This window comes from Sebastes umbrosus, chromosome 16 (assembly GCF_015220745.1).
Source record: "Sebastes umbrosus isolate fSebUmb1 chromosome 16, fSebUmb1.pri, whole genome shotgun sequence".
NCBI classification, from domain to species: domain Eukaryota; kingdom Metazoa; phylum Chordata; class Actinopteri; order Perciformes; family Sebastidae; genus Sebastes; species Sebastes umbrosus.
The window spans coordinates 25647630-25668244 of record NC_051284.1 but is presented as its reverse complement, the minus strand read 5'-3'; the positions used below and the strand labels follow the sequence as shown (position 1 = coordinate 25668244).

Sequence of the window (20615 nt, the reverse complement as noted above, 5' to 3'; positions counted from 1 at the left end):
GCTTGTGGAATGTAGCAAAATCACCGCTCCAACACATCTCCCAGCTGACAATAATAGGAAACGTTAGCTAGAGAGCTGGCTAACACTAGCCCGCCTGGATATTATTAAATATCATTAACAGTTTGATAGTTGGTTAGTTATTGACAACAAAGCTGCTCTATTACGATCAAATACATGTAGAATACTACCGGCTTGGCACCAATGTGAGTTCAGTGATGTAATGACCATTCCTTTTTCTATATAGCCTATTCCTTGCACTGCAACAGGAAATAAACTGGGACACATTTGGAATATTTATGTTTACAACTGTGAAATGGTCTATAAAAATCACGCATACATAATTTCAGTTGATGATTTTAACCTAATAATAAAAAAGGATCATAATTAGGACAACTGTACTGCTGTGTTTACAAACATCTCTTCTATAAACCTTTAACAGCATCATAAAACATCACTAATATGATTTAGTTGTTATTTAGTGTCAGTGTGTATTAAAAGACCCGTCAGTCAATTTCAGAGCCAGAAAGATCCCGTCCTGTGTTTTGAGTTTTGGTGGTAGGGCGACTGTTTACATTTGGATCACTTATTGTGCCTTTAACAACAAACTGTCTATATGTCTTGTAACAGACTGTAGGTAACTGAGTGCTGTCTCTAGGGACTCTGTGTTACTGTGTACAATCCTGGAGCTAACCTGTTGGAGTCACAAGATGTAGCCTGATACGTTGCTGTGTAAAAGGACAAGGGCCCCTTCAAAACACACTCTCACGTGTTGACATGTCATGAAAACTTGTCGACAGATGCGAGATAGTCGGCGTGCGACACCTGCTAGGTGTAAGACCTTGGCCTTGGGAGAGATCTGATCTCTTTAAGTCTAAGCGAGAACAAGGTCTCAGGTGTTCAGAGAAGCACCCACCAAGGCGAGCACGGATCAATAGGCCTGCCCCCCTTGAATGCCTCCGCTTTTGAGAGGAATCATAACGAGACAAAGGCTGAATTATTTAGTGCTGCTCCCTGTCGTGTGACGGGTTTCGTTTATGATTGAGCATGAATTTTGCATGGCCGCTGACATTTCAAAAATCCTTGCTGTGGGATAACTGTCAAGCTGGGCTGGGCGCAGACTCGGCTAACAGACCTTGTGTTTCATCTGAGCGCCACAGGACCACGTCTGACACGGCGAGCTTTCTAAAGGGTGGCCCCTATCGCCGTATCACTTTTCATAAAAACAGAATGCTTCACCTCCCTGCGATCTCTTGAACTTTTATTCTGCTGCTGAGCTCGACTCGTGATCAGGTTAACATGGAATCCCTCCGTGAAAGGAGGACAAATTCATTACCTCGGCCGGACACAAAGACACTTTGTCTGGCTCCACCTGGGGTCTAATCTCCTGGGATCACCTACAGCATGTCACAGCTCATATAAGCGGCCGGCACTCAGGGTCTTTGTTGACCAGAGCCATAGGTGTTTGTTCATGTGCTGAGCAAACAAGACTGTATTCAGGGACTTGACTAACTGTTTCTCCTCTGTAGTAACTGGGAACCCATCAAAATTGATATTGATGTTTTGTTATCCATATTGATTTTAAAGTAGTAAAAAGCTGTAAAATGTTGAATTAGTTTAATTGTACATTTTACGAATTGAATGGGATCTTTACTTAAGCAATCCAGAGTGTCGTCACGTTGTTTAAGACTGAAAACTGTACAACTCAGAAGATAATATACTTGACAACAGATTAGAGCTGCAACAATTAATTGATTAGTTGTCAACTATTAAATTAATCGTCAACTATTTTGATAATCAATTCATTGGTTTGAGTAATTTTTTTTGAAAAAAAAAAAAATTAATTCTCTGATTGCAGCTTTTTAAATGTGAATATTTTCTGGTTTCTTTACTCCTCTAAGACAGTAAACTGAATATCTTTGAGTTGAGGACAAAACGAGACATTTGAGGACGTCATCTTGGGCTTTGGGAAACACTGATCGACATTTTTCACCATTTTCTGACATTTTATAGACCAAACAACTAATCGATTAATCGAGAAAATAATCAACAGATTAATCGACAATGAAAATAATCGTTAGTTGCAGCCCTACTACAGATACACAAAAAGCGGTGCAGTATCAAAACGAGACCCTTTTGTGAATTTGTATTTCAATATAACAGCCACCCAGCTGTCGTGGTCATGAGATATTTTTACCTCATTAGACTTGAAGCTCTTTCCTTGCATGCCGTGTTTCCAGAAGGCCAGGACGCTGTCCTGAAGGCACACTGTGAGGAGAGAAAGGTAAGAGGCCATGTGTCAGTGCACAACGGTCAAGGGAGCCACTGAAACACTGCCAACTTAATTAAGAGGAACAATGCAATTCATTTTGACTTTACAAAAAGCCCTTTTGTCAATGTAACACACAACCTTCCTGGATATACAACCAGCTATTTCTGTACACCTGCCAGCTTGTCATGTTGGAAGTAGGGCTGTCAATCAATTAAAATATTGAATCGCGATTAACCGCACATTTTTTATCTGTTCAAAATTTACCTTAAAAGGGAGATTTGTCAAGTATTCAATACTCTTATTAACATGGGAGTGGGCAAATAGGCTGCTTCATGCAAATGTATGTATATTTTGATTATTGGAAATCAATTAACAACACAAAAAAATTTATATGAACCGCTATTTCTTTATACAGAGTAAAGTCCAAGACTTTGGGTCTAAAAGCTTACCAACAGATCCAATGCAGAAGTCGAAGCTCAGCTCAGATGCCAGCTTCTTGTTGGACTTCAGTCTGCCCTGGAGATTAACAATCTTCAAATTTTCTGGAGAGAGAAAAAAACAAAAGGCTGTAACAATGAAGTGGCAGAACATAGATATTTACATCCGTACTGTAAAAAAGATGTTTTTGGTTTAAGCTGATGAAAAGAGATTGCACTTACGGTCCAAACACACCAACACTGTGTCTCGCTCCAGCTGGGTGACATGGATTGCGTCCACCTGCTGATGAGCTGTAGGAAGGAAAGGTACAACATTAACAATCTTATTCTAACATCCCTGGCAATGTATCATGTACAATTTATTACTTACAAGTATTAAATTATTTTTGTTTTATTTGTTTTTAATTGGTTTGATATTTCTCCACAACACACAACGTGTCTTTGTATTGACTTCATGGTATTCATCTCTACAATCGAGTACATGCCTGACTTACTTGTTCCCATCTCTGTGAACCAGGAGGAGCAGGAGTTGAGGTTGATGGTCTCAAAGCGGACCACCTGGCCCGGCTCGGAGCCCTGGCTGATGGCCACACACACCAGAGGATACTCCTGCTCCGGGACCACCAGCATCTCAAACACCTTCAGGGGGCTGGGAAGAGGGAAGTCAAAGTGCTGCCGCAGGAAGAGAGAGAGAGAGAGAGCCAACACAGAAGTTAGTGTCAATGGTCTTATGACGTGTAATGATGCTTTACTCTCTAATGTAAAGCTAGTGACACTTTGGTATTGTAAACATTTTTTATTACATAAATAAATACTATATACAGTACAACCTTGCAGTAAAAACATGTAGTCTTACAGGGAACATTTGTGGAGGAACAGTAATGTATGAGATTAGAAAAGAAAACAGTCAACTGACCTTGATGAGCATAAACCTCTGCATGGGCTCATACCACTGCAACAAGACAATCCCAGACTGCAGCGCTCCACACAAGTACTTGTGGCCTGTATATGGATTTCTCACTGTGAAATAGAGAAGACTGTCAAGAAGTGTAGCTAGCATAACAATTTATCAGGAGTCAAAACCACACTCACATTAATGCATAATAGGAAAAGTCAAGAGAATAAAAACACTGCAGCAAAGTAAAGAGGGACATGCCCAGAACAGATATGTTCCTCATGTATTGACTCGATTTAATATGATGGAAGGGTGAGTAAATAAAATGGAGTGGTTGGGAGGGAGAGGCCACTCACCAATGCAGCACTTGTGACAGCCCTTTGTGTCGGGGATCTTAGTTGTCAGGGCGAACCTCCTGAGGAGAGAAAACAGTCAAGCTGTTGTGACGACAGTCTTAAAAGAGTCGATGACGTCTAGAATCAGGGAAGTCGGCCAGTGGTTCTCCTTTTTTTTTCTACTAATGCAGTTGTTTGTCACGATGGTAGATGGTGAAGAACAAAAAGACTGCACGGCATGAGTGTCGCAACATGTTTAGACTCGCAATTAATCACGATTGTCCATAGTTAGTGATTAATTGCATATTTTGTATCTGTTCAAAATGTACCTTAAAAGGGATATTTGTCAAGTACTTAATACTCTTTTCAACATGGGAGTGGGCAAATATGCTGCTTTATGCAATTATATGTATATATTTATTATTTATTTATTACTTGGTCTCACCTGGGTAACATTTTGTCTGGGAAGCGATGAGTCTGGAACTGAGCAGCCAGGCCGGGCTTCTTCAGCTGCTCAAACAGCCCAATGAGATTGTGGGAGTACAGCTGGAAGGTTTTCCCTACAGCCGAATACATAACATTTAATCATCAGCTTTATGACTAAAAACAGTCAGTAGTGTGGCAGTAATCAGTAAGCCAGGAGATAAAATATACTCATCTTAAATATGACTTCTCTACACATTTTTAAACATAATTTCAGATTTTTCTCAACACATTCTGGATCCCATGAAGCAGTTTTCACATGTAGAAAGGTTAGATGTGAACAGCGGTAAAAAACAGAAGTGTGATGATGATGTGAAGCATGATTACCTTCTGATGAGGCCAGTTAGTAGAATATCAAATCAAGCCAGGCGAGAGGAGGATGGACAGTGTCCAAGGGAAGAGGAGAAGAGAACAGAGGTTAAGTATACCAAGGGGCAAACAGCTGAAGGTAAAACCGAAAGTAGACCTCGCACTTTGTAACCCCATCCTCAGCTGTTAAGCCGAGAAAAGGCTTCGGCGACTACGGCAGCCAAACACAGACAGTTTGGTTTCAATGATAGATGATTTGAGTTTTCTAATGACAGATGCATGTCTCTTTTAACGTAGAAAACAAACTACACTTGCTTCTGCAGTTACAATATATTGTAACTTACAGAGACCAATATATCTGAGTGGAACAGGCTGTAAAGCCAGATGTGTCACTCATGACTCACTGTGCTACAAGGCCACAGTTCTTATAGATGACAAACAAAAGAAAGTTATTTTAGGGCTGAAGATATGGAGTGGCCGTCTTGCCCTCAGGGGCAGCCAGATAACACAGGACAAAGCAGCAGCAGGTTATGACAGTGGTCAGCGAAGCAAGAGGCTGTGATAAGTCCATCACTCACCAGATAAAGACATCAGGTTGTTGTTGATAACGTACAGCCATGTACACTTCCTCGGGAACAGCTAAATAGGGAATTAAACAGAAGTGGCAAAATCACCACAAAGTTGGACATTAGTTCTCAAAGGAGGGAGAAAGAAAGGGGGAAAGAACATAACTTGACTGTTCGCTCCCCTCCCCTGAACAGCAACTGTCAAACCATAGCTCAGCCCCTGTATGTAGCTACAGTGGAGGCACTCTGTAGTGTGAGCAGATCTCTGTATCCCAAGAGTTTGGAGGGTGGTGTCTTTTTTCTAGCACTTTCAAAACCAAACGCATAAAATTAAAAGTGTAAAGAATGGATTAAACAGTGAGTTTATCGGCTCTAACATAAGCTGCAATCATTAGCATGTCAGGCTAACTAGCTTACTACGAGTAACAGAGAGTTACTTCCAAGGCGAACAAGTGTATCATTGACTAACTATACTGTTTTATGGGGTTACAGATCATGTTTTAAAAAAGCCTAGCACATTCACTTAGCAAACTTCACATACTAGGGATGCGCAATATATATCAGGCCTGATAAATTATCGGTCGATAATGGGAAATTTATATTATGTATTATGAAATTATAGCCGATAAATTGTCGGCTGATAATACGAAGCCAAATTGCCTTCATTGACTTAAAAAGGACTATGTACAGTAGGTGGCGGTATGCACCTTTAAAGTTGGTTTGTGATCCAGATCCGCCAATAAACACAGAGAAGAAGAACAAGCACAGCTTGCTGACTAAAGAGCCAAATTATGTCGTCACCAGTGTGGATGTTCTACACAGTTTCAGAGGAAGACAACACGATTGCAATTTGCAATACAAGACTTTTTTATGTACTTTACTAGAAAAGATAAATGAACATTTGAAGAGTCAGAACTGGTCTTTGTTTTTTGTTGTGTTCACAATAGTGTTAGATTTGGTGAGGTCTGAGCTATATGGAATATTAAATCATCCATCTTTGCTCACTACATCTTTGCCTTTCTTACCCTCAGGTGTAAAATGTGAAATTATCGGTTATCTTATCGATATCTGCCGTGAGAAGCAGGTGATTAGCTGAAAAAAATCCTTATCGTGCATCCCTGATATATACCTCCCATACACAGTAAGTAATTATTTTAAATAATCTCGGTTATAATAATTGTTTTTAGATAGATTTGAGCTGCTGTTACCTGCTCCATTGTGGCTTCATGCAGCTCATTAAGATTCAGCGTATAGATGCCATCCTCCGTCCCAAAGATTAGGTACTGATCTAAAAGAAAACATTTTTTTTAAAAGTCAGCATTGGCTTAAATAAAACATGTTTATGTTCTACGCTTGTTGCATGAAGCTGTACCTTTGGTGTCTGGATGAATCCATGATGTGGCACAGTTGATCTTCAGTGGACAGCCATCAAACACTTTAGAGAAACAGGCTCCCATCTGAAAATGAAAAGACAAAAACGTGGCTCAGAACAGAACATGCAGCCTCTGGCTCAGTGAAGCGCTAAAACGTCAGCCAGGGTTTAATGAGCTGAAGCTGAGCTGAGCTGAGCTGAAGCAACCACAAAGCAGAAAGCTCTGTGGACCCCAAATATCCACAGAATGTACAGCAACAGCTCAGACAAGAGATTAATGACAGTGAAACTGGGCCAGCAGGGAAGAGGATTCACTCACCAGTACTTTCGGAGTGGGTGGAAGACCGTTGATAGCTGGTTTCTAACGAGGAACGGAGGAAACAAAGAAACACATAAGATAATGTAGATGCAGAACACACAGACACTTATTTTCAATTTAGCGGTTTCATTTAGCTCCAGCCTCAACAATGAGCCGAACAAACAACAATATGGACTGTTTTCTTTGGTGTGTGTGGTCTGTCAAAGTCAATTAAATGTTCAACATGAGTGGATGCCAGAGTTCCCTCTTTAGCTGTTAGTGTTTGGATCTGAAGAGGGAAAAAACATCATATTTGAGGTTTCAATGCGTGGTCAGCCAGCTAGCTGGAGACACTCCACACATAAAATATAGGCTCTCAGACCACAGATGACATTTTCATCCTAAAACCCCACGTAACTAAAGATGAGAGGTGTGGCTTGTCATGACTGGAATACACATTACAACGTAATATATTTGTGGAGTATGTTTAGACTCACAGGGAATTCCTTCTTTTCTTTCCGGTGCTGTCGGTTGGGTGGCGCCTTGGGACTGCCTCCATTCACACTGTCATCCGAATCATTATCTGTCATGAGAGAGCAGGCGGGTGAAAATTACATTTGCAGCAGAACTATTAATCATACTGTCAAATCTAAATCCAAAGATCAGACACATTTACATCAGGCTCCCTTACCTTTACATTCTGATTTACTGAGAGCTTGTAAAAAAATAAAATAAGTTCTCATTTAGGGACCCACTTGATTTAAGACACCAATGAAAGACATGTGAACAGGTTATTGCACATAAATATATGTGAATTCAGACGCTCACCAGGATCCGAGGCATGAGACAAAAGGCCGGGGCTGCTGACGCTGACGGAGAGGAAATCTGGAGACGAGTGCTCCACCTTGTTGCCCAGGTGCTCAGGTGTGCTCTGTATGCGAACCACCTGGCTCGGTCCGTTATCCGAGTTCGGGAACCTCCGAACCGTCAGAGACCTCTCGTCATTAAGGCCAATCTCCTCTGACGAGCTGGTTAATCGTGGCTGAGAGGGAAAGAGTGAAAAGTTAAATCAAAGCACTAAATACACTTCGAAAAGGTCTTTTCAGACCAAATGCAATGTCAAAATTCAAACCCATCTATCTCTATGAGCAAAAATACTTTCGTATTTTGCAATGCAGTGTTTTTTTTTCTTCCCGCAGCTGTTTTGATTTCTGTGAATTTCAGATGCCGATAAAAACAAACAAACCAATAAACTAATGATTTTTGCTCACATGATCAATAGATTTTCTTGGACGTCGATATCATAATTCTGTTTATGGATTTGATGGCTGCTAGACCGCCCCACTACAGGTGCGTGAGAGAAGGTGGACTATTTAAGGCAATGTTTCTTTAAGTTATTACTAATAATAATAATTACATTATCAACGATATGAATGAAGCCTCAAATCTTCAAACTATCTGGTACAGCCTTATTACTATTATATGTTATAAGCCTATTATAGTTATTACCAGCAATGGAAGCATTTGAACTCACTGTCTTTCCTTGAGAAATCCACAGAGCCCCGGAGGAGAGCTGAACATAAAAAACTGACCATTAAACCTTGTATGAAAGGCCATGTATCACATAATAATAAGCACATAGGCTACATATTATCCACTCCAGTCATGAATGATGAAAACCAGTGCAATAAGCTCAGCATTTATACTCGTTACAACAACATGCTTCATAGGAAATGTGACCACATGTAACTTTTCTACACAGACCTCCAGTGCGTAGAGTTGAGTGTGGGTTTATCTTCATTCTTGTGTGCAATATCACTGTTCATTGTGTGCAATATTAATGTCCATCATGTGCAATGTTACTTCTTTTCTCATCATATGCAATATTACTTCCTTTTCTGTTTTTCAGCTTACCTTACCTTTTTTATTTTACTTATCTTATTTACTCATTTTACTAACTGTATCTTACTTTATTGTTATTCTATTAGGCACTGGTGCTAGAAATAGTACTGTTTATTTTATATACTCAAACTTGTTTTAATTTTGAGCAATCTCTGGCACAAGAATTTCCTTTGGGATTAATAAAGTTCCATCTTATCTTATCTTGTTATAGTAAAAATAACTTATGCATCGATGATTGTGTGGCGGTGCGAGACTTTAACTTTTGGTGGAATGCACGTAATGCAAATATTCTTGTTGGCCTTGGTGTAAAAGGCCTTAACATGGATTCTAATCACAAAAATCCATACAGTAAAAAATATTTAATAATTTTGGGTCTCACCTTTGGGGGCAGAGGAGGAGGAAGCCCTGGCTTGAGAGTTGACCTGAAATGGAGGTATTTTTTTTAAATAAAGATGTAAACTACAGCAAATAAATGTTTTTGTGTCCATGATGAAATCTTAATGTAATGACATCACTCACAGCTCCACTTCTTCAAAGGCATCTTCAAGATGGGCGATGTGTCCCCTGCAGGAAACAAACACAGTGATCGGTGTGGAAAATAAGACTCATCAGAGCTCAGGAGAGGGGTGTTAATGGTGCTAATGTTTATGCAAAATCCCTCCTTGGAGATAAAGAGAGTATGACTCAAAGGGGAAGAAAGGGGAGTGTGTTCGTTTGAACCCTAGTGAGCATCATGGGATGAAAACCACAAGGAAATACATTTGCAGAGCTGTGTTTAGACTTCAAACAAACATCTCTGAGGTCTGTCATCACTTACTATGTTTAACACTGGGGCCAAAACAAGGTCTGCAGACAACCTTCAGAATTTTAGATTCAGTCTTTTTATTCATCCATAAAACTAGACTCAAAGACAAATGATGAAACTTTTGCTAAGTTCTTTGGATAGTGCCAAAAGTATTTAGAGGTTTTAAAACAGCAATGGTCATTATTGCATAGACCTGTCCGTGCAGGGTTAAGTCGGATCAAACAAGTCACAGGTTTAATTATTTCCCGTCTCTTTGTACATCCCACTGTTCTACCTGCCGGCTGGTCTCAGACTCATGTATGCAGCAGTATGCACAGTTTGGATCTGCAGCTATTATCACACCACACATGGTGAATGGAGGGGTCGGTGTCAGGGAGGGTGATTTGTGAACGCTAAACCTCACTGGGAAAAGGAAGGGGACCGAGCGAGGGATGGAGTGGATGACGTAGGTGGGGTACTACAGCACACACACAGTGTTAGTGTTACCGTTGGAACAATTCGTCCTCAACGCTTTTGAGAAGGCTCCTTCGTGGGACAAGACGAGAGAGAGACCGACAGCCAAGAGAGGACAGAGAGAAGCGGAGGGAGAAAAAACAGTCAAAGCACATTGGACAAGTGAGAAGGAGCTTACAGGCCAAAGCAACATTTCAAACTGTAGATGGGGAGAGTGAGTTCATGCACACACACAGGTTAGCTCCGGTGAATAAGCAGGTTAATATGAGAGACAGTGAGGAGCATCTAAAGCTGCAACACGTTATTAAAATTAATCGCCAAATATTTTGATAATCGATTAATCGGTTTGAGTAATTTTTCAAGAAAAAAAAAAAATCAAATTCTCTGATTCTAGCTTCTTAAATGTGAATATTTTCTGGTTTCTTTAATACTCTATGACAGTAAATTCGTTGTTCCTCAACAGTACAAATAATATTGTGTTCTCTGCATTTTTTTATGATATTAACAGACTCCAAAGACACAAAACTTTAACGATGCCTTAGTTTCCTTTCTCTGGATGAATCTCAAGAGATGCATCCATCTAATAATTAAGCCAGGTCAAGAGAGAGAGAGAGAAAGAAAGTGGGGGGTAAATGGGAGCAGTTCCCGTGACAACAGTTTCCATGGATTACCTGGTTGTTATTCCTCCCTCGGCAAAGGGACTCCAGGGGGAATTGAAGTCATTATCTTTACTCACATCCTGTGGAAATACGCACATGCACAAAAATAGAGTTTAATAAAAACTGCATTTTTCGGCATGTCATTTTTCTACATGCACTTAAAATGAATTGTTTACAAACACAAACAGAAAGTATCACTTTAATACTAGTACTGATTAAACTGAATATGACACACACCATTTCAGAATGAGCCTCAGTTTCCTTCCGGAGTGGCGGTTCAAACTGGAGCTTGTCGACTGTAAATGACAAAAACTGTTTTCAATTTTGTTTTTTGTTGCACACACCTTTGGCACTAGAGGGCATCAGTGCCCAACACTTCAAAACACACAAAGCCTCAGGAGTAGTGCATTAGTAGCAGGAGCTTTGGAAAACACTACACAGAAAATCCCGTGTATGAAAGAATGAAGCAACAGCAGATCAACTGCTTCCATTACAATGTACCTGCCAAAACACCACAGAGCTCCTTCATTGATTTATTATGCTACGATGTGAATATTTGGTCTGGAGCCTACAGACGAGTCGGTCACCAAAGACAAACACAGATTACACTCGACGCTAAGCAGATCTGTTCACTTCGGGGGAAATATTGGTGAGAGAGCAAGAAATACAAATAAATCATGGAGCAGATTCCTCTTAGTTTACATTTGAGGTCACATTCTGTCAAACAGTTGATCCCATAGAGGAGACTGGTTTACTGTTCAGTATAAACATGCTGTGATCCCTCTGTAGGTATGAAGGCGAAAGAAATCAACCGACCTGCCAATAAATACTCCCACATAATCAGCTTCTCATTAACAAAGAAACTCTGTATTCAAGAATTTAGACCACAGATTTGTTTTGTTCCTGGTGTGTTTTTCTGCTTGAGGTATGCTGGTAATGTGGAGGTGCTGCAGTATTTATAACACACATAACAGCGAGGAGGTGAGTCACTAACACACAGCGATACATTTGAGAAAGTGAAGTCGGGGAATCAGGTGTGACACCTGAGTCAAACTTCCTTGTTAGGATTAGTCAACTACAATATCATTTTATTTCAGTCAGTGTGACAGGAACCAAGATGTCACAATCTCCAAAACTTTATTCAAGATCACAAAACTGTAAGTAGCCACCACATGCAGGGGAACTCACTTATTAGTGCCACTTAAATCTCAAACACTATGTTCTGTTATGCGCTACGACATTATCCTATTTCTCAGGAAGTCTTGGGAGCATACTTGCCAACCCTCCCGATTTTCCCGGGAGAGTCCCATTTTTCATTGCCTCTCCTGGGGTCACAATTCTCCCGCATTTCTCCCAATTTATGGAAATTTTTCACACCTATTTTTCGTTTTCTTTATCTCACCGTTTCTGGCACTGTACAGTGTGTATAAGCCCTACTGTTTCCACCCGGACGACAATAAAGCTACACCTATGTCGTTTCTCGCAACCGCTCGCAACACAACACGGTTTGAGCTGCGCTCGCCGCACAGAGAATGAGAGAGAAATGTAGATTACTAAGAGAAAGAAATACTCAAGCAGGGCTAAAAATGAATGAATGAATAAAAATGAATAAAATGAATATTAGTTTATGTCAGAGATGCAAATTATTAAATTTTCTTTTCTGAGAATTAATAGTAAACGTAGGCCTATTTACCTTAAAATCACTGATGCGATGTACTTATTATTTTGTTATTTTCATTCTTTAAAAGTCACCAGAATGCAGGAAAAAAAGTCTCTGAAACTCAAATTTTTCTGGGGGACGACACCCAGACCTGTCCCCTGCTTCAGTTTTCTAAAATCCTCCCTTTTTTTGAGGTCTCAAGGTTGGCAAGTATGCTTGGGAGGGAGCTAGGGAATTATGCAAACACACACTGTCTCACTACACTGTCACTGACCTGCGTCCCCCCTGTGTCCCTCAGTGAAGCTAGGACTTGAGCATCGCCCTCCTTGGTTTGTCCCATTGTTTGCTTCGTGTTGGAGGGAAAGTCAGATGCAATTGTGAGAAATACAGATACAGGAAGTGCATCTCACAGTACAAACAAGCACAAAACACGATGAAGCACGGCACGTATCGCTACAGATAAATAGGACAAAACAGCCAACAAAGACACATATCTCAGTCCTCACCACTGGACTGTTACTACATCGACCCAAAATGATGAAATGGGAAACAGTTCTGACACGACAAGCACAACACAGTGTTTATCTACAACTACTCACGACCACACAGACACGCAACAACTTCCTTGAAGGGTTGCAAAATAATACATTTCCAGAATGTACTAAGCTGAATCCTCTGCCAAATTCAGTATCAACACTTGTTGACTGAAAATCTTCAAGAAACCTTTATGACCCCCTTCAGACAAGCTATTCGACATTATTCATTGAATAAAAAATGAGGGACAGTTAACTTAATGGACTCTACTACATCCACTTTCTCTTCCGTGACTCCCCGGGCTATTTTTACACACACTACCACATGCTGTGGTCTGGAAAAGTGCCAGCCAGTGCTGCAGGATTATGGGATGACCCTCTGACAAGCCGCCGGACCTCTATCAACCTACAATGCCAGGCTGACCAATGACAGGACGGATTTGTTGCAGGGGGGTTGGCCTTTGTGTCGTGGTGATGGGTTTGGGCTTTTTGTTTACTTACAGTCGATCTCTGAGCGCGTCCTCTCAGCTCTGGCTTGTTTGTTGGAGGAGCGGATGGTGTGTCTGACTGCAGAGAGGGGCTGAAGCAACGAGACAAAGATATAAAGATAAGAAAAGAGGTTTCGACAGTGCAGAGCAGCACTTGACAAAACAAGTGCAGAGTAGGGTAAAGTGTTATATAACACCGACCCTGCATTGCCTCGAGTCATTTAGCACAATTATGATATTTATCTTTTGAAATCATCAGTAAAAAACAAATCCTAAGAGCTAATTTTTTGCACTGCGTCTCCGCATCATCACATTATTATGCATCCCAGAGGCTGTTTGTTTGCAACAAGCTCCATTGCTTGCAGTCAATAGCCTTCAGGGTTTTTTTCATTCATGGCAGCCAAGACAGTGCTACTGCTGTCATGGGGGAGAAAAGCACAATGGTCTTTTAAAAGGCGCTGGTACCACCTCTTTGGCTGCCACATAGATGTGATGTTGATTCCAGTTGGAATAATAATGTCGATGGAGAGAATCAAGAAGAAGAGGGGGAAGGGAAGCTTTAGGGGAACATGAAAACACACTTCGGCAAAGCTCACCTTTTATCTTTTGTTGCCAAGTTGCTGAAAAAACATGCTGTGCTAATATTTACTTTCACTGCTGACAGAGAGTCTGTCAGTGTTTACATGAAACTCTGGTTAACTAGGAAGGAATGGTTGTTTTTTTCAATCATTTTGTTGTTTTTTTACATAATTTCCCTGCAACAAGACAGTCAAAAACATCAACAAATGGGGCACATTTTTCATATTTCTGAGTATATACGGTCTAAAAAGTTGTCAATGTGTGTATATCTTTGAACACTTCCTTGTAGGCTGAATAGACTTTCAATTTCCTTTTTAATTTCTCAAAGCAAGGGTGAATGGTGCTATTTTTTTATGTGATGGAATCAGACATTACCTCAAGGTCATCATCGTCCACCTCGCTGTAATGCTGGTGGTTGTCTGGGTTGTTCATCTTATCTAGGAGGTCGACAGCAAGCCTCCTTGTCAAACCCGTCTGGGCCACGTACACATGCTGCAGGACACAACACAGGATTGTGAGTTATCATAATTCATCATTTGAGAATAATATTTATAGTTTTTATATTTATAGTTTATACTAGAGGTCTGACATCCCTGATCTCACACACAAGGTCCATGCTAACTGGAACATCAGAATCGCTGCAGAAAAGGATATCAAAGTCCAAGTTTCACTATAATAAAGTAATGAAACCACCTGCATTAATCATCCGATTCCTGGACCATTAGGATGAGACACCTCTCCTCAGAGACATGCACTGAGTTAATGATGATAGAAACCATCTTTTAAGAAGCAGCAAAACTGTCTGCTTCTTAAAAGATAGTTCTTCTTTGGTGTATGAACACAGGCTGGAGCCTCAGCCTTCTTCCTCTGGACTGAAGCTTTGTTGACATTATCAAAGAATGTATTTGCTAATAACCTTTCTTTAATGCTGTAACCATTTAAACGGTTGGCCCGTAGAGCCATGGTCGGACTCTGACCCACACAGCTAGAAATTCAGCCAAACCACACAGAAGCTCATTGGTCCAACTGAGCTCCTCTACGTCTTTGTTTGGCCTTCAGGATTCACAAATGGTAATGCAATAAACGCAATTTATAATTTCAAGTAAAGTCAGAAACTGTAAAAGACAGAACACAGACATGACTTTTGGCTAACATGCCCAATTTCCATTGTGAATAGGTTCAGGCTAAAAAACTGCAATACAGTCTTTGTTGCAAACATTTCAATCTCCTACTATATAATGTCTACCATCTGTCTGAAAGGAGCAATAAGAACTATTACCGATAGAAGTTTTTCTGCCGTGGGCCTCTTCTTTGGGTTCTTTGTCAGAGACACTTTGATAAAGTTGTGGAAGGCGGTGGACCTGGGGAACAAGACGATTTTGTTTTAATGCGATGATCGCTGCTATTATCCTCTAAGAACAAAGTGTAAAGTATCATAATGTAATCCTAGAATAGCACACTGAATATTCTGGGGCGCTCACCATTTGTTTTTGTCTTTTAGCTTCGGAGGCTGGAAGCTGCTCTTCGACATCAAAAACAAGGCCCTATGGAAAAACAAAAAACTTGGATTAAGAGTGGTTTAGACAGGCTTAAAGAAGGAAATCTACTCAAGTAAGGTGACCTGCAACTTCTTCTAATAATAGCCTAAACGTATTTTGACAGTATGACCATTGAAGTAATGAAAAGACGTGATGAAACATGACAGTAACATGAAAGGAGAAATTAGCCGAAGAATCATCTGGGGAAGCTCTGACTGAGGAAAGAAAGACATGCCTCATCGGGTGTAGGTCAAACATTGGAGGCTGGAGCTCGGCCAGCTCTATGGACGTGATGCCAACAGCCCAGATATCACACAGCTGGTTATAGCCACCGTTCTTCTCCACTGCTGCTACTTCTGGAGCCATCCTACACAAATTCAGAACAAGAATTCAGTGAAACTCTCTAAAAAAAAGGATGAAAGGTTGGTTGGGGAGGCCTCTTTGAAGTGAAAACCAACGCTGATACTAATAATGAGATACCCTGTTAATCTGTGTAGAAAAACTCTGTTTACTGTGTGTGGTTTAGGGGTCAGTCAAAGAACAACGCCCCTGGAGCCGGTGAGGATTCATTGTCTTACTCAAAAACACTTCAGCTGCTGTGAAAATTTGAACTTGTATCTGTTAGGGGAAGCATCTATCTAACCACTTGTACTGTACATGTTATCATCACAAACTAGATTCTGTGAGATAAAATATAACACAGACATGTTCTAGTATCTGATTGAAAGTATTTAACCAACGCTTCTCTGAATAAAAACAACTTGATGAGGGTGACACACTCACCAATAAGGTGTTCCAATGAAGGACTTCCTTTTGGCAATGGTGGCTGTTATTTTGGCTGCAACTCCAAAGTCAGCTGTAACAAGGATTGACAGGGTTTTTCAGATTATGTAATCCACGTACGACTGAAAGATACCAAGGAGTTTGAGTCCTGGAGAATTAAGACGCTAAAGAGCAACTTACCTAACTTCACATCTCCGTTGTCTGTAAGAAGTATGTTGGCACCCTGTTAAAAAAAAAATCCCATAAACATTTATTTTACTGGGTGAAAAATCATTCAAGATAATATTTTACTAGATTGAGACTGAAGACACTGAGTTGAGCTGATGTGTTGCCAAACTGGTTTACAACAAAGCGCCAATCATGTGTTCCACATTCCCAGTAACATCTGGTCTAGTTGAAGTATTTACTGCTGGTCTGTCACTGATCTGACTGCCAGTAAAGCTGCACCATTTTCACAGCATTTTGACAGTTCCACTGACATTGTTTCTGTTGGCTGTGACTGACAGTCTCCCTGGTGGCATCCTGCGGTGAGAGTAGAGGAAACAGGAAGTGCTCGCTGCGTAGGGCTGAGCAAAGATAATAGGTCCAACCCTGACCTTCTGTGATAACACATGAGACTGAGGCTCCAGTCTGTGTGCATGCACCGGGCCTGATCCACTTCATCTCGACCTCAAAAGCCGCTGTAAGTGACACCGTTGGTCACATGCTTTCGAATGAGCACATCCCCGGCTACGCTTTTCCTGTGACATCAATTCACACCTTTGCAGCGCTGCTTTTGCTAAAAGATTATATTGATAATCTGTCTGTGACAAATCTAAGACTAAACGAAAACAAAACAAAGTAGAAAAGATATGATACCTTGATGTCGCGGTGCATCTTGCCCTTGGTGTGCAGATATCCCAAACCCTGTAAGGGAAATTAAAGTATTCAGTAATGAGTTCAACTGAAATTCCAAACATTGAAACATTCTTTAAAACAAATATTTGAAAGAGACATTACCTGTATAGTCTCTCTGCAGACATATGCTATCTGAAGCTCCGAGAGAGGTCCCGTCACTGTAACAACACAATTTCATTACATCTTTGAAGGGTAAGGATTAAGGTAGAAATTGATTTTACAAGTAGGGCTGCACGATTATGGCCAAAATGATAATCATGATTATTTTCTATCAATATTGAGATCACCATTATTCATTGATTTTAGGGTCAAATACTTTTATTGCACAGATTTAAATAAACAGAGCACTGCTTTCACTTCCATGTTGTGCTACATTCCTGCTGATGTACAAATATTTGCATCAAAATAAGACTTAAAGTAAGGTTCTTCTTCACCTGAATTCAGTATATTTTAATATACAGTATATTACTATTCTACTCTTGACTGCAGCCACAACATTCAGGAAAGTTTTATCACAGGCTCCCGCTGTAGTGTGCGCGAGCAGCGGCATGTCGGCTCCCCATAAGTGAAGCCAAACCATCTCGATCTCCCCCTGGTGGCTGGCTGTTAATTTAGGAAGCGCTTAATTTGATGCAGCAGAGTTTTCCACGAGCGCAGCATTTTAAATGTCAATATCGCAGTTGATCATGTTCATTTAATTGTGGGAAGCCCAAATCGTGATTGTGATTAATATTTTATTAATTGTGCAGCCCTAAAGTACAGTATTGAAAACCCTTTTATGGCTGCATCTTTCTAGTTATGAATAAGAGAAAAGCTCACCGTGATAAATGTCCTGCAGAGATCCTCCACCACAGTACTCCATACATATCCAAAGCTTCTCTCGACTGAGGAAATCAGAGAAAATTATCAAGTTAGGGACTGCTGATTTGCAAGTTAGCAAGACAAACTTATTATACAGCTAGTAGTACTATTAGTAATCACACATTTTGAGCAAAACATAAATAAGCAGCACATGCATTCTACAACTTTACCAACAAGTGTTAATAAACAAGATTAAAGGTTCTCTATATGACATTCAGAAGTCGGGTAGAATCTAATGTTAGCGTTATCTCTGTTGATCCAGTTTGTTAGCTTGCTTCCATGGCTGCAGAAAGCTGTGTTTGGGTCCCAGTTTGTTTCATATGTGGCAGCGGGGTGTTGAAATGGGCAGTGGACGGGATCACACCGTGTTCAGCCTCTGAGCCGACAGCGTAGGTAATAACAGAGCCGAGCCGACGTCTGTGTGAAAGGGACAGCCGGCACGGCGGGACTACACGCACACAGACACACACTAGATAAACTTCACACCTCTTTTGCTCCTGTGATGCTGGCGTGCTATCTAAAAATCACACACCGGGGCGGCATTATGCTGCCGTATAATGTGGAAAAAAAAGTCGGCATAACGGCGGATCTTCTTTGCAGCAGTATTGCGGAATCTCTGTCTGAGAGGGTCTTTAGATTTCCTCTGAATTACGTATAGAGTTGTTTTAAGTACTTGCAGAAAGGTGAAAAATAAACAATTAGTGCTTCTGCAGGTGAACTGGATGTCTGAGAAGAGAGGGATGGGTAGAAAAATGATGTCAACCCTCTGACAAAAACGAAAAAATAAGACCAGTGTGATCAAACTGTGACACTGGGCCAGCACAGGTGAGGATACTGTGCACTGCCTCAGATTCCCAATCACAACTGTGCTACTTTTCACACCGTTTAGCTGGACATGGAAATAATTTTAGGCCAGGAAACAGGTCTGAACGGAAACCTGAATTCCCCCAATAAAACTGTGGTTCTTCTAATACAATTAATCTAGTTTTATAATAATTAACGCATGGTGGGTTGCTCATTAACGTTTTACAGTAACCATTTGTGCTCTATGTGGCGAGACTGTACCAAGACATGCCTGCTGTGATAAGACGTGCATCTCTCTGGACTAACAGCCTTATAAAACAGATCAGAGGCTCATATTCCAGTTAAACCTGCTGGAAGTCTGAGCCAGCGGTGGGCGGACCGGCCATACTTCCTCTCAGATACCAGCCACAAAACATAGGCTCCATTAAAACATAAGAGCTGCATCCTGGCACTGAAAGGCCTAGTCAGCACCAGTCAGCCCAGTTGAAAGGTTTGAGTCACACTTTCATACACACAAGTGTGACTAAGTAAAGAAATACGTCATGCGAGTTTCAGGCAGTGGCTCGTTAAATCCCTTTGACAGTAACGTATGAATTCCACTAATGTTATACCTTGGGACTGGCTGCGAGAGAGGAGTAAATACAGAGTATAAAATGACAAAGCAGGAGTATTTTAAGCTGGCTCTTACCAGAGGTAGCTCCCAAAGTAGGCCACAATATTGTGGTGCATGCATTCCTTCACCATGAAGATTTCCTGCTGTATGATGGAAAAGTCATCCCCTGGAAACAGAGGGAGAATCACACATGGACAAAAAGTTAGATTTTCATTGTCTGCCCAGGGAAATGTTTCATTTTAAAATGAGATATTTTTCATTTAGAAATAAACACCTCACAAAATTATAGTGGACATAATAAAAGTGGACACAAGAATTTGATTTATGATTCATCTACAAAATCTACAGAATAAAATAGGGCTGCAGAATTAATCAATTTTATCGAAATTGCAATATGGCCTACTGCAATTTTCAAATTGCAATCAAGCACATTATTTGTTCAAGGTGAAATGTGTGTCAAAATGCCATTTAAAATAAATATTGCTGTGCTGCAGAGATGTCCTGGCCTACACATCATATTCTACAGACTTAAGAAAACATCTTTGTTTGGTACAGATCCCTGTAAAAATCCCATCATAAATCATTTTAATAAAAATTTGAATAATGATGTAAAAATGATCATTCCCTATAAAATCGTAAATCATATCGCAATTAAAATATCAGTCAAAAATAATCGCAATAAGATATTATTTCAAAATCGTGCAGCCCTAGAATAAAATATATGTTATTGACAGTAGAACAAACCTTGAATTTAAAATGTTGACTAAAATAACCACTCAAAGCATTTCAGATGATACAGGTTGTGCACGCCTTAAAAATTAGGATTTAGAAAACACTTAAATCTTTCCATTAAGTTTGCCAAACTCAAAACCACAGAACAAACTCTTCTCATATTTCCCTCTGTCTATATGGTTCGATATTCCATCTCTGTGAATATGCAGCAGATTATAAAACAGCCAATAACAATAGAAGGAACACTTTGTACTTTTAAAGTTTATGTGGTAGGCCGATATCCAGGCTGCTTTCCAGTTCAGCAAAGCACTCTAATACATCCGACCAGTAGGAAGTAAGAAGGC

General features: G+C 40.4%; 1 protein-coding gene across 16 annotated transcripts in view; it reads right to left on the bottom strand.

Annotated features, from left to right (window-relative positions):
- The window catches only part of map4k5 (mitogen-activated protein kinase kinase kinase kinase 5), a 39279-nt gene that overhangs the window by 4759 nt on the left and 13905 nt on the right, over positions 1 to 20615 (bottom strand). Inside the window, exons 4-37 of one of the 16 annotated variants that reach the window (XM_037746175.1) lie at positions 19615 to 19705; positions 18081 to 18145; positions 17364 to 17419; positions 17223 to 17270; positions 16545 to 16587; positions 16365 to 16437; positions 15817 to 15948; positions 15525 to 15587; positions 15323 to 15404; positions 14419 to 14535; positions 13478 to 13556; positions 12718 to 12789; positions 11021 to 11079; positions 10796 to 10863; positions 10158 to 10196; positions 9386 to 9430; positions 9246 to 9288; positions 8499 to 8537; positions 7793 to 8006; positions 7656 to 7679; positions 7462 to 7547; positions 6986 to 7027; positions 6667 to 6751; positions 6503 to 6582; positions 5307 to 5367; positions 4747 to 4749; positions 4382 to 4496; positions 3958 to 4016; positions 3623 to 3726; positions 3192 to 3378; positions 2929 to 2997; positions 2719 to 2811; positions 2195 to 2265; positions 1362 to 1394 (exon numbers count right to left, since the gene is read on the bottom strand). In XM_037746175.1, coding sequence (XP_037602103.1) covers positions 1377 to 1394; positions 2195 to 2265; positions 2719 to 2811; positions 2929 to 2997; positions 3192 to 3378; positions 3623 to 3726; positions 3958 to 4016; positions 4382 to 4496; positions 4747 to 4749; positions 5307 to 5367; positions 6503 to 6582; positions 6667 to 6751; positions 6986 to 7027; positions 7462 to 7547; positions 7656 to 7679; positions 7793 to 8006; positions 8499 to 8537; positions 9246 to 9288; positions 9386 to 9430; positions 10158 to 10196; positions 10796 to 10863; positions 11021 to 11079; positions 12718 to 12789; positions 13478 to 13556; positions 14419 to 14535; positions 15323 to 15404; positions 15525 to 15587; positions 15817 to 15948; positions 16365 to 16437; positions 16545 to 16587; positions 17223 to 17270; positions 17364 to 17419; positions 18081 to 18145; positions 19615 to 19705 — 2525 coding nt within the window. In that variant the 3' untranslated portion in view covers positions 1362 to 1376. Of the gene's footprint in view, positions 1 to 1361; positions 1395 to 2194; positions 2266 to 2718; positions 2812 to 2928; positions 2998 to 3191; positions 3379 to 3622; positions 3727 to 3957; positions 4017 to 4381; positions 4497 to 4746; positions 4750 to 5306; positions 5368 to 6502; positions 6583 to 6666; positions 6752 to 6985; positions 7028 to 7461; positions 7548 to 7655; positions 7680 to 7792; positions 8007 to 8498; positions 8538 to 9245; positions 9289 to 9385; positions 9431 to 10157; positions 10197 to 10795; positions 10864 to 11020; positions 11080 to 12717; positions 12790 to 13477; positions 13557 to 14418; positions 14536 to 15322; positions 15405 to 15524; positions 15588 to 15816; positions 15949 to 16364; positions 16438 to 16544; positions 16588 to 17222; positions 17271 to 17363; positions 17420 to 18080; positions 18146 to 19614; positions 19706 to 20615 lie in introns of those variants that run through there. The other 15 variants (XM_037746160.1, XM_037746163.1, XM_037746162.1 and 12 more) reach the window with 15 other exon arrangements.